The sequence below is a fragment of the Rhinolophus ferrumequinum genome, chromosome 4 (assembly GCF_004115265.2).
Source record: "Rhinolophus ferrumequinum isolate MPI-CBG mRhiFer1 chromosome 4, mRhiFer1_v1.p, whole genome shotgun sequence".
In the NCBI taxonomy this organism is placed as follows: Eukaryota; Metazoa; Chordata; class Mammalia; order Chiroptera; family Rhinolophidae; genus Rhinolophus; species Rhinolophus ferrumequinum.
The window spans coordinates 83,748,788-83,762,030 of NC_046287.1; the positions used below are offsets into that span (position 1 = coordinate 83,748,788).

Sequence of the window (13,243 nt, forward strand, 5' to 3'; positions counted from 1 at the left end):
AAATCCATTGGTGGTAGATTAAAAGGGTGGGAGAAAGCAAAGCAGGGGAGGAGGGAATCTCTGGGATTGGATGAAAAGTAAAACAGAGACACACACATACTTCTTTTGCACAGGTGGGTAGGTACAGGATAGTTAATATTAATAATTTACATTTACAGCACATAGAAATGGTATGCGGGCAACAAGATAACAATGAGGGGTTCTGTGGTCTCTGCTCTGGTGTAGTGGGTTGTGCCCTGCGGGGTCTGGAAAAGGAGATTACTCGACATTTCAAAGGTATGTTATCCTAGATGCAAAAAGACAATAGACAGGCTCGCTTGAGGTAAAGACTGACCTTTGTCAAGGAAGCTGCAGGCCTAAGATGTGACTACTGGCCATGACTTGCTTTTAGTTAGGAATTTTTATATTCAGATGATCCTATGTGGTTACTTTTGGTCTCGGAGTTTGTAAGGCCCACCATGCAGGCCTCCCATGAGTTTGTCAGGTTTAGTATATGGCCCCTTTTTCATCCACAATGCTAAGACTAAGATTTATCAGCTGGAAAGCACTAGAAACGCAATTTTTATTATGTCTCATCGACATTTTTAATCTAATAACTTGGATCGATACTGTAGCTAAGTCAAAATAATTGAACACCATAATCTCTGGAAATGAGGTACTCTCGTCTATGAGAATTTAAAGACTAATGGTCACATTTGAAAGTCACTAATATATTCAGCATCTCAATGACATGAAATTAAATCTCTCAAACACAACAAGAAAAATTGCCAATTCATGTAGTACCCTAGGATGCAAGAGGAGGGAAAGCAAGAGATTTGAAAGGAGAAAGGTTGGGAGTCCCAGGGTAGCCTTAGAAAGGATACCCATATGGTGGAGACGAGTAGAGCCAGTACCTAGAAAGGTGACAATAGAGGAAGCCAAGAAGTCATTTTTTCTTTGGAAGTTGCTTTTAGGATCACTCCTTCAAACTGCTGTCCTGATTCCCACTCTGTCATCTTATTAAAATTCTGAATTGAAAGTCACCAGTGAACTCCTCCGGCCAAACCTAATATCGTTTTCTTTATCTTTACTCCATTTCTTCTTAGTCATTTAACCATGTTTTGAACAGTCAGTGTTTTCAATGTACTAACTTTTGACTACCCTATTTTTTGACTCCTCTATCTGCTTCCTCTCTTTTTTTTATGGGATTCACTCACCAGCTCTTAGCTTTGAATAATCCAAAAGTATTAGCCCAGTCATGAAGCTTTTCCTTACTTCTTGAGGACACACGAGATTCCATCTCATTTAATCATCACATATAGCCAGCCCGACTCATTTAGATACTAATTTAGGTACCTGATTAAGTACAATCGCAGACTGATCTCTTCAGTGTGTGTGTGTGTGTGTGTGTGTGTGTGTGTGTGAATCTGGATGACTCTGTCTCATTCTCTGTATGCATAAATCATATTTGCATATTCAGATTGTAAAAAATAGGAAATATGAGCAGTAACTTGAGCATGTATTTTAGAGTCAGAACTATGTTCAAATAGTGCTATTGCTTATAATGAACTTGTATAGATCACTAAAGTTCTCTGAACCCAACTTTCTACATCTTTAAAATTAAATAATAATACTCACCCCTCTGAGATAGAGATAGTAAATGAGAAGATTTTTGTAAAACATGTAGCATATAGTGGACTTGCAATAATGATTTCTTCATTGTTTTAAACTTCTCTCACATCACCCATTGTAGAAAACAATTGTTGAGCCCAATTTTGGTTTGATTGATGGATTGAAACTAACAAAATTAGGACAATTGGGATTTATTGGCTAAGCAACCAAATCCCACTACCACATCTTCTCAACAATGTAAATTATTAAAGTATTATCTCAAAAAATCACTTAAATTACTAATCATTATTTTAGTTTTTAAGAAAAAGCTAATGCCTGGAAAATAGCAGCCCAATACTTTCATTGTCTTTTAAATATTAATAAAGTTATTCATGGTGTTTTTCGGGAGGGTCTGTAATGTGAGAAATACAGCGTCTCACTTATATTTGATGAGTTCACTTACTGTGAGTTTTTTATTTAACCTTAAGTTTTATTTAGTGATTAATGGAACTAATGGTTGTAAAGTTGCCTAAAGAGAGTACATCCCGACACAGAAAATGGAGGTATCAAGAAACTCATTAAAATAAAACCTGACATCTTGACAGAAAGTCCTAAATATTGGACAGTAATTTTTTCTAGTAGTAAAACTATAGGGATTAAATGCAATGTCCAAGATAGCAGCCTTATGCAAATGAAAGTGTTTCTCAACCCAAAAGAATCCATGCCCGATTAGCTAATGTGGAGATAATTTTATAATAGCATTTACTGGTAAAGAGGAAGGAGTGAAACCTTAGATGAACACTTTGGTGTGACGTAGGCAGGATTTATTCATAATTCTAAAGCACCGAAGTGGAAGTCAGTGCACTGACAGAGCATTGTGATGGTCCAGCTGTCCACGGGCATGCCTCGCCCGTGTGTAGTCATGCATCACAATGCCAGAGGGAAGACTAACTGGAGGAGATGGTCCTGGAACTACTTAACTGGACCGATCTCACCACAACTGAGAGAGAGGACCATTTACTTACTTATCTGCAATACTTTGAAGTTAATTTTCATTGATTCCCAAAGCACCTATGAAATAGCACATTGGGTCCAACTAATGGCCACTCAGTCTAGTTCTCTGCCTGTGAAGGCAATACCAAGGACCACTTTTATAAAGAGCTCAGTGATTTCTTTCTAATATAACGACTTAATTAATTTTTCTAGGAACCACTCAACTAGTCGGGAAAGAAGAAGTCTGCTTTATTTGACATATTTAGTTTACAGCAATGTCTCCTTTGTCTTAGGATATTTATGTAAATCAGTCCAGTCCGATAAGATACCCAGCATAAAAAGCATACACCAAGGCAGGTAAGCACCCAATACTGACTAATATGACCAATCATAGACATGCTCATTTGTTCCAAAAAGAGCCATTTCTTTTCTTATGTCTTTTGTATTATTTGTTATCTTGGAGCTTCTCAGGTTTGGGAAACAATACATCAACTAGCAGGCCCCAAACCCGTCACATAAATGTATAGATAACGTCCCTGTATAATATGCCATTTCATATTTTTGGTGTATTATTTTTGGCGAATGGTCTTTTTTCTTCTTCTCTCTTTTTCGAAGGGTACCAAAATATTGCCACTCTCTTCTTATGGCTTTTAAAAAATATAGCCTGCTTAAGGATGCCCTTGTAAACAGTTGCATTTCATTCATAAAATAAATCAAATTGGGGTTAACAAAGATTATAGGCCTAAAAAGTATATGTTTTGCGTGGTTGGAGGCAGGCTAGATTGAAACACTTATGTTACTTGATAATTCTTTGTGGATGCCACTTCCTCCAGGCAGCCTTCCCTGACTCTTTGTGCTCCCATCATACACTCTCCTCACCTGGATTTGTTTGATGTCTTGTCTTTTTCCTCCGCTAAACTATGAAATCCTTGTGGCAGGGACATTTCATTTTTTCTTTGGCTCCCCAGCATGCAGAAAAATGTTTGACACATAGTAATTGCTTGACAAGTTTTCACTGGATGAATGAACAGTCTGAAGTTATTATTCTATTGCTTTCTAGTCAATCCATGTATAAAAAATTGTTTTCTGACAACAGTTAAAGCAACATAATTGGATACTTTGATGAGTAGTCGTTAAGATCATCGTCATGGACTGTTTGATGATTTAGCTCATTATCTACAAATAGGACCGTTTTAAAGGCTTAAATTGATGGATTTAATTTTACCTTGCTATTGTGAATATCACTGACTTTAACAACAGGACCCACACACAAAAAGTCTTCAAAGTGTTTATGCTCATTAGATACCAACAAAAAAAGAAAAGAGGAAATAATCTGTACATAAATTTCAATACCTAGATTTTGAAATTCTGAGCAGAGAGGCAGAGTGTTTATTTATTTTGAGAATGGAAAGTCAGGAGTCTTGCAAATCAGGCACGTGTTGCAGTCGTTTCCCTGGAATATTGTCAGACCAATCAGCGTTTGTGAGGAACTTTTATGGACAGTATAAATATTTTGAGCCGGAGGCATCATTACCAGCTGATATTTTCTTTCCTCAGGACCAGCTGTTCAGGGGCATCTCGGACGAGAGCCAGGCACATTTGAGACTTGGCTCTCTCTAAAGACGGCCGCAGATTCGTTTGCAGCAATGTCGGTGTTAGAAGAAAGCCGACCATTCGCTCAACAGTTATCCAATGTCTACTTTACGATACTTTCACTTTTCTGTTTTAAACTTTTTGTGAAAATCAGCCTGGCCATCCTTAGTCATTTCTACATTGTGAAAGGAAACCGCAAGGAAGCGGCAAGGATAGCAGCTGAATTTTACGGAGTAACCCAAGGACAAGGTACGTTGATGGCAATGCCCTCTTGTTTCAAATGAAGTTTAACTATCGTTTCAGCCACAGTCCCAGAAAACATCGCATGTTCTTTATGGGCTGCCTCAAGTGAATATTCTGTAAACTTCTTGTTGCAGAAAATATTTGTTGACTCATTCCATGATCTAATAAAAAAGAAAATTACTTTGCTGTGTAACTATCTGGATTAATAAAATTGAGGTATCATTGCAAAATAGATGAATGGAAACATAGTACTAGATACACATTTTTTACTCATGAATATTTAAACACTTTAAACATTTCATTTGCCAAGCCATAGTTTTAGAGGCTTCAATTGTCCTTTAACATGTACGCAAATTTTTATTTTTAATTCAAATAGTTATATGTAAAATAATTGTTGTTAGAAAGAGAAGATTTTTGTCTTTCACAACTTTTCTTTTTCCAAGCTTAACCACTTGTTTAACCATAAAGCACAATGTGTCAATATTAAGATTCATGGCATGCGTTTTCCTGATGGAATTGTTGCTTTGCTCGATTTGTAAAAAGTTGGTATAAGAGGATAGGAACATGAATTAACAAATGTTATGTGCGTGCGGACAAGTATATCTATCCATGTTTCTTAGAAGAAATTGGAATGTGAGGCCAAATGAGAAACAATAATTTCAACCATAGACTTTAAAGGTTGTAAAACCATTCACACTGTATTGGACTGATACTCTGTACAATAAAAGCAGTTCTGATGGTGGATGTCAAGGTGAATTTTTAATTTCTTATAGTCTTTTGATTAATTTCCGGTTTGGAAATCAGCAGGCAAGCATGCACATTTTCAGAGCTCAAAATACCTCTAAAGTAACCTAAAATTTCAGAATCAAAATATGTTATCATATAAAGAATGTAATATAAAAGAATATTTGCGTAGAAAGCTGCCTTCTTAAAATCTGTTTTTCTACATTTTTCAATTTTTGAAAATTCGTTTTAAATCTAGGTTACTCTGTAGGTACATGGAAAGTTGAGTGAAGGCAGAAAATACTTTTTTGGTGTGTGAGGTAGATAATGAATATATTTTGCCCAAGGGAGATTTTTCTTATGCGAAGTGAGGACTTTATGTACTCATTCAGAATGAGGAAAATGTAAATGTCAGTATGAAATTTGCACAAGGCAGGTGGGATCTAGAGGAAATAGGGGGTATTTAATTTTTCACTCACCAGCTCTGCTTCAGACCAGGTACAACTACTTAAATGTGGCATACATTATGTTGGGAAGTGGAATATTTTGGTTTAAAAACAGCAAACATAAAAGACTAGATTTAAAACGAAGACAGATTTCTAGATACAAGACTAAATAGATGCTATGATCATAAGATCCTGAAGCTTACTCTCAGGGGCAGCCTATAGATTATCACTTCATACATCTTGTCTACTGAATTGCTGTGCATAAAAATATGAAATACGGGCTAAAGATCCACATTTTTTTTGTGAATTGTCAAGGGTTTAAGAAGAAGCTATGAAAGCTCCTATTTGCACATATTTACAAATAAAAAGGAACACTGGTCCTCTCTTTATTCCGATCTATGTGTATTTAAGCTGGGAAGTTAGTGGAATATATGAAATGGTTTCCATGCTCCTGTCTAATTTTGAGTCTGTGTGAAGCTATATTAGAATTCTAAGATTATGTCTGAAAAGGGAAAGAAAGAAATTAACACTCACTAAGAGAAAACACTTTTCCTGGGAGTATAAAGGTTTTAAAAAATTTTTGTTTTGTGTTGTTTTTAATGTTAGATCTATTTTACAAAATTCTGTCTTCCAATATCTTCAATTAATCTATATGTTAAGCAATACGATATATTAAGATAATTTTTATTCAATAAGCGTAATTAGCCTCCCTTGTTTTTTTTTAATATTAGGAAGACAATCAAGTACCTTCCAAACTCTTTCTTGATTTCCTACCTCTAAAAATGAATTCTTCCTCGTCCAGGAAATTATTATTTTCTCCATTTTAATATAGCTTTTTCTTTTATTTACTACAATTAAGCTTTTTTATTTTGATTATATTTTTATAATTAACTAATCAGGCTTAATTGTCTTTGTTTAATCTGGCAATTTCCTCCTTCCTGGGAAAGATTATCACCTTCACTCCACTTTGAATTAGGTTTCTCCTTCCTGCTTTCAAGACTTAGCCAGATTGTTCCCCAACATTTCTGATGCGGGGTTGCCAAATTCCATGAAATATAAGCCGATGTGTGTATTTTCATGTCTTTCATAATTATAGAAGACCCTGTTGACAACATTCTGGATGTCCTCCCCACAAAAAGCAGTGCTGTGGTACGAAATGAAAGAAACTGTGTCTTCCTAGATACTCTGGTAAATCAATTCATTGTGTTAGACAAATGTTGGGAGGTCTTTTTAAAGTACTTTCCAATCAGGCCTCCAACCAATGTATGATTACACAAGAATACTGAAAAGCTAAATGTTAGCTAAAATAGCTAAGGTTACTTTCTTCTCAATCTCTTTGCTATTCCAATAAACCTAACAAATCTGCTTTTCATTTTTTGTACCAATGACTTTTATCAACTCCACCATCATGTTCCAGGGGCCTATTTGTTATACTTTTCTATATAACTACCTCCTGTATTGTTCTTGCTGTTTAATGCTCTGATGATAATCACTATATGACAGAGGTCTAGTCTATTTTTAAAGCTTAACAGTCTTACTTTGAGACTGACAGTGAGACTAATAGGAGTTGAAAGGTGTTTTCAACTCTAATATCAAACAGTACAGAGAGCAAATGAGGATGTGGGGTAGTGCATTGATTTTTGAAATCACTCTAAGGGTCTAGAAGAAGCCATGAATTACTGATATCCCAAGAATACCCCAAGAATATCCCAAGATATACCTCAAGAGGCAGCTCCTGTCCCTGTTAAGGGTAATAGTTTTCCAATTCTATCTTAGGCTCTGAAGGAAGTTCAGTATTTTTACCTACAAGAGACAGGGCCAGAGCTAAGCACCTCCTTTTTTTGCGAACCCCTGATATTAAGGAACTAAAGAATCAGAATATAACAGAGGTGAAAATGTACTGTTTCCATCTGTAAGTAGTTTATTCTAATTGAAGAGATAGTATATTGACACATAATAATTAATTTCCAGATATACTAAATACCAAAAAAATATAAAGAATGGAAAGTCAGTTTCAGATTTGGACTTTCAGAGATATTTTCATGGAAGAGGTACATCTTTTTTTTTTTAATAATGTTTCTATTTTTCAATTACAGTTGACATACAATCTTATATTAGCTTCAAGTGTACAACATAGTGATTACACATTTATATAACTTACAAAGTGATTCTTCTGTTTAGTACCCATCTGACTCCATATGTAGTTATTACAATATTATTGATTATATTCCTTGTGTTGTACTTTACATCCCCATGACTCTTTTGTAACAACCAATTTGTATTTCTTAATCCCTTCCCCCTTTTCATCCATACCCCCAACTCCTCTCCCATCTGGCAACCATCAAAATGTTCTCTGTATCTCTGAGTTTATTTCCATTTTGTTTGTTTGTTTATTTTGTTTCTTAAATTCCACATGTAAGTGAAATCATACGGTATTTTTCATTCTCTGACTTTCCCCCTTTAGTATAATACTCTTTAGGTTCATCCACATTGTTGCAGATGGCAAGATTTCATTCTTTTGTATGACTGAGTAATATTCTATTATATATGTACCATATCTTCTTTATCCACCTATCTATTAATGGACACTTAGGTTGCTTCCATATCCTGGCTACTGTAAATAATGCTGCAACGAACATATGAATGCATCTGTCTTTTCATTTTACTGTTTTGGGTTTCTTCAGATGAATACCCAGAAGAGGAATTACTGGGATCTTCTTTGTATCTTATTATAGCCTTTATTTTAAAGTCTATTTTTTTTTATATAAATATTGCTACCCCAGCTTTTTTTTTCCTTCCCATTTTCAGGAATTATCTTTTTCCATCCCTTTAATTTCAGTCTCCATGTGTCTTTCAATCTGAAGTGAGTCTCTTGTAGTCAGCATATGTAAGGATCTTGTTTTCTTATCTATTCAGCTACCCCATGGCTTTTAATTAGAGCAATTAATCCATTACATTGAAAGTAATTGTTGTCAGGTATATAGTTATTGCCATTTTATTATTCATATTTTTTATTCTTTTTCTCATCTTGAAGAAGTCCCTTTAACATTCCTTGTAATACTGGTTTGGTGGTGATGAACTCCTTTAGCTTTTTCTTGTCTCGGAAGTTCTTTATCTGTCCTTTGAGTCTAAATGGTAGCTTTGCTGGGTGGAATAATCTTGGTTGTACGTCCTTGCTTTTCATCACTTTGAATATTTCCTGCCAAACCCTTCTGGCCTGCAGCATTTGTGTTGAGAAATTAGCTGATAGTTTTATGGAAGTTCCCTGTGTAGGTAACTAACTGCTTTCCGCTTGATGCTTTAAGATTCTCTCTTTGTCTTTAACCTTTGGCATTTTAATCATGATGTGTCTTGATGTGGGCCTCTTTGGGTTCATTTTCTGGGGGACTCTCTGTGCTCCCTGGGCTTGTATGTCTATTTCCTTTGCCAGGTCAGGGAATTTTCTGTCATTATTTCTTCAAATAGATTTTTAATTCCTTGCTTTCTCTCTCTTCTCCTTCTTGTACCCCTGTGATGTGAATGTTGGTATGCTTGATGTTGTCCCAGAGGCCCCTTAAACTATCCTCATTTTTTAAAATTCTGTTTGCTGTTCTGATTGGGTGTTTTCTGTTACCTTACCTTCCAAATCTCTGATTCGATTCTTTGCTTCATCTAATCTACTATTGATTCCCTTTAATTTATTCTTCATTCCAGTTATTGTACTCTTCACTTCTGACTGGTTCTTTTTTATGTTTTCTATCTCCATTCTTATGTTTCCTATCTCTTTGTTGAAGTTCTCCCTGAGCTCATTGAGCATGCTCATAACTAGTGTTTTGAACTCTGCATCTGATAGATTGCTTACATCCATTTTGTTTACTTCTTTTTCTGGAGCTTTGTTCTGATCTTTCATTTGGGACATGTTTCTTTTTTGGAGAAGGTACATCTTGACCCCAGGAATGAATAGAAGCATGAATTTAGGGGTGCACATAGAATATGAAGAGATAATAGATTTGAGTAGAGTAGTAGTTTCATGGTATTGAAAAATGGTAATAAATTGAGCAAGATGTGGAGGAATTTGAATGCAATTCCAAGCTAAGCAATTCAAATTTAACATGAAGGCAGTAGGAGTCAGTGAGAGTTTCTGGTATGAGTGAAGGTTGGAAAATGGGAAAAGATGTATAAAACCCAAATTTAAGGTAAATTTATATAGGAGTTATCTTTGAAGTTGGGCAACAAACAGGTTTTAAGTGGTAAACCAGTAGGGCCCCTGTCATAAGGAAGTAAGGACCTAGACTTGTCTGGTGGTGCCAGTGGTGTGCCAAGAAGAAAAAATGACAACAACAACAAAAATAAATAAATAAAAGAAGAAAAGAAAAATGAATGAATCTGATGATTTCTTTAAATAGTACTGCCAAAGACAACAAATGTTACCTTAGGAACTGATTGTCTGCCAGAATTAGATGTAAGATAGCTAGAGAAAAATATATCAGTCAGAAGAGGGATTAATTAGCCACACAGGGGAGTCTGCAATTCCCAGCCAATGCCATCCAAAGAAGTAGATCCTTGGCTACTTGATGAGTCTGGTGGCTTGCGTATCTCTCATCTGAAATATCGGGGTAAATCAGGAAGAGGTAGAACTAGAATCTTAATTCTTGTCTTGCATTTGACTTATTTAATGTATTCCCTTTGTCCTGCTTTTTCGTCATCAGTTATTAATCTCTGAGTATGATTTGGTTCTCCATCTAGATTTGTCCACAGAAAGAAAATGTGCTAGCTTGCCCCAGCAGTGTTTTAGTCCATCTGAGACGGATGGTTCTTATTATAAATTAATGTATTTACATCTTGATATATCAATCTAGTGTTTTGTGCTCTTTGAGTTGTAAATCCACCTCTGAGATGTAAATTTGCTCCAGCTTTGCTGATAGATCAAGTTTCCAAGCCTGCAAGGACATGGACCAAATTCTAGTCTGTGGAAAATTTATCAAGGTAATTAATGTCTCTCTGTGAGGCTGCTTGAAAAACAATCTTGTGACACCAAACCTCTCCAGGAACTTCTTTCACAGTTAAGACTTTATATAGAATATGGAATGGATGTAGAGTCATCGGATGAAATATTTGTGCTTGTGATTTCATAAATTTGGTTTTAGGTTTGTCATTAAACATACATTTTTTATTTATTTTTCTTTTGCACGAGTCTGTCGTAGACACTTGGAAATAGGCTGCAGTGTAAACCTGTCACCATAAGTTAAAGTATTCATTTGGAGAATAGTGTAACCTGGATAGGAAAAGAATTTGGAATTTTGTATAAAGTAATTATCAATTTTTCTCCATCAGTAAAGTCCATCGGAGGTCTAAAAACAACTTTAGGAATTTGATGGCAGCAGCAGTGATACTTATTATACCTGCTTCCGAGGAGCAACTTGTTTCATGTGATTTTTGGTGCTGCAGTGTTGATTGTATATGAGGTTAGCTATATTAGGAACAGTGCTCAGAATCTCAGCAGTGAAAGATTTCAAGAGACAAATCTGCAGGAGGACCTCTTTCATGGTGTTCATTATATAAAGTTATAAAAATACCTTTAAGATAAGAGAGTTTTAGACACGCTATCTATACTTAGGTAGAACTCCACATAAGAATAATTTGAATCAATTGAACCATTCTACTATCACAAAAGACATGACATATAATCAAAATGCTACAAAAATTTTGTGAAAGAGATTTTAATTTTGGCCCAAGCTCTACTCATTTTCAGATATGTCAGAGCACTTTTTTTGGGAGAAATTATTACGATACTAAGTTAAGAGTGGAATCTGAGGACAAAGCTCCAAATTACAAAAGACTGCCATTTTAATGTATTAATATCTTTCTTCTTCCTCTACATTTGGAGAAACGCATGAATTTTTGGAATTTAGGAACTTTGCAGAGCTGCTTATAGCTTAGGTGGGATCGGTTTTCCTGGGCATATTCTTCTCATTCCTTTTTGTTCCTCTCTTCCTCCCTCTAGTTATTCAATTATTGGCACATTTATCACTTACAATGTTTACTTGTGTATCTCCAGGTCAAAGGCCTCCTGTGATAGAGGATAAAATTTAGGAACACACTGCAGTCCCTTTCTAAAGGTGTGTATAGTCTAGTGAGAGAGATAGAGAGATAACCAAGTCATTTAAAAGTGTGATAAGTCCTACTTCACAAGGTTAAAGGTGCTATGGGAGCACAGAGGAGGGAGTATAAACAATACTTCTGCCTGGCATGTCAGTTAAATTAAAGCTGTACCAACAACATGCATGTTCTCTCTCATAATTATGCACGGATCCTTACTCATAATGCTTGAAAGCTTCTCAAATTCCTGCTTTCACTTTCTATTTACTTTTCACCTCTCAAACTATTATTATTATTGCTATTTCTAACTCATATATCTTCTGTGTAAATCTTTACCTAAAGGCTCAGAGTTTTATTGTTAAAATAATTTATTTTAGGAAAAAACAAGTATGCTCATTGCTTGCCCACTAAGCTTTTTGACAAATGACACATATTTTGGTGAAAATTTTCAAAATGAATTTTGTACATATTGATAGGTAACATTGTTATAGTCAACTCTAAATCTTTTATTTAATAAGGACAGTGAAAGAATGAAAACTAGGTCTTGACCTTCTGCCTTCCAATTTACTTCTTTTAGAAAATGGTAATTTATTAAAATAAAAGCTATTTTTCTTATTAATTGACATAAGTGATACAGTTTTGAATTTACTTGAGCTCAGTAAATACTTGGATACCTGCTCTGTTCCTGGCACACTATTATGTGCAATATGTACATAGAAGGATACATATATATTTACATATACGTAGGTGTGGATATATATGTATGTGTTTACCACCCTAATCTCTCTGTCCCTGAGACCCTTCTAGAAAACTCCTAAATCTACTTTGTGGACAATTTTTAAAATCCTATCTCACAATAACCAATGGCAAATTATAGGACTGAGAAAAAAGACCATTCTAATATATGTTATGCTTTGACCTAAATTTCACAGAGTGGATTTATTTAAACACAAGCCACCTGGAAGTGCTAACAATGTAATACCTTATGAGACTTCTTAAGTCTCTCCCTCCCAGACCTGATATTCTTTGGGCATTTCCAGTCTGAAAAGCCGATGGTCTGCTTTGTAGCGTTGCTAAGAGAAGGCCAGGAAGGATGAATGATTTGTTCTTTATGCAGCTGGTAAAGTAGAAATGTCAAAAGTTTACACAGTCCTAAGCAAACTTACCCTTCCTTCTTTCCTTTCTTCCTTTTTTCCTTCCTTCCTTCCTTCCTTCCTTCCTTCCTTCCTTCCTTCCTTCCTTCCTTCCTTCCTTCCTTTCTTCCTTCCTTTGGTGAAACTTCAGAAGCTGGGTTATAAGAGGGATTTTTTGTTAAAGAAAAGGATAAAATAATGTTTCAAACTAAACATGTCCTAGTTTATTTCAAATATTATGTAAGTTACATGCACCTTTACAGAACCTAACCACCCTATAAAATGAGTCATACCTGAATATCTTTTCAACATTCTTTCCCAGGGATTAGAGCAACAGTCAATATTTTGGACCCTCAGGAATCTGTATGACTATGTGAGATGGCAGGAAGGCATCCTCTCTCTATCAGGGCAGCTAAAATTCCCATGTCACCATTATCTACTGGG

At 35.4% G+C, this 13,243-nt stretch overlaps 1 protein-coding gene across 1 annotated transcript in view; it reads left to right on the forward strand.

Moving 5' to 3' along the window:
• The first annotated feature begins 4,131 nt into the window (after positions 1 to 4,131).
• The window catches only part of ASB5 (ankyrin repeat and SOCS box containing 5), a 50,841-nt gene continuing 41,729 nt past the window's right edge, over positions 4,132 to 13,243 (forward strand). The window contains exon 1 of the mRNA XM_033103867.1: positions 4,132 to 4,425. Coding sequence (XP_032959758.1) covers positions 4,230 to 4,425 — 196 coding nt within the window. The 5' untranslated portion in view covers positions 4,132 to 4,229. The remainder of the gene's footprint in view (positions 4,426 to 13,243) is intronic.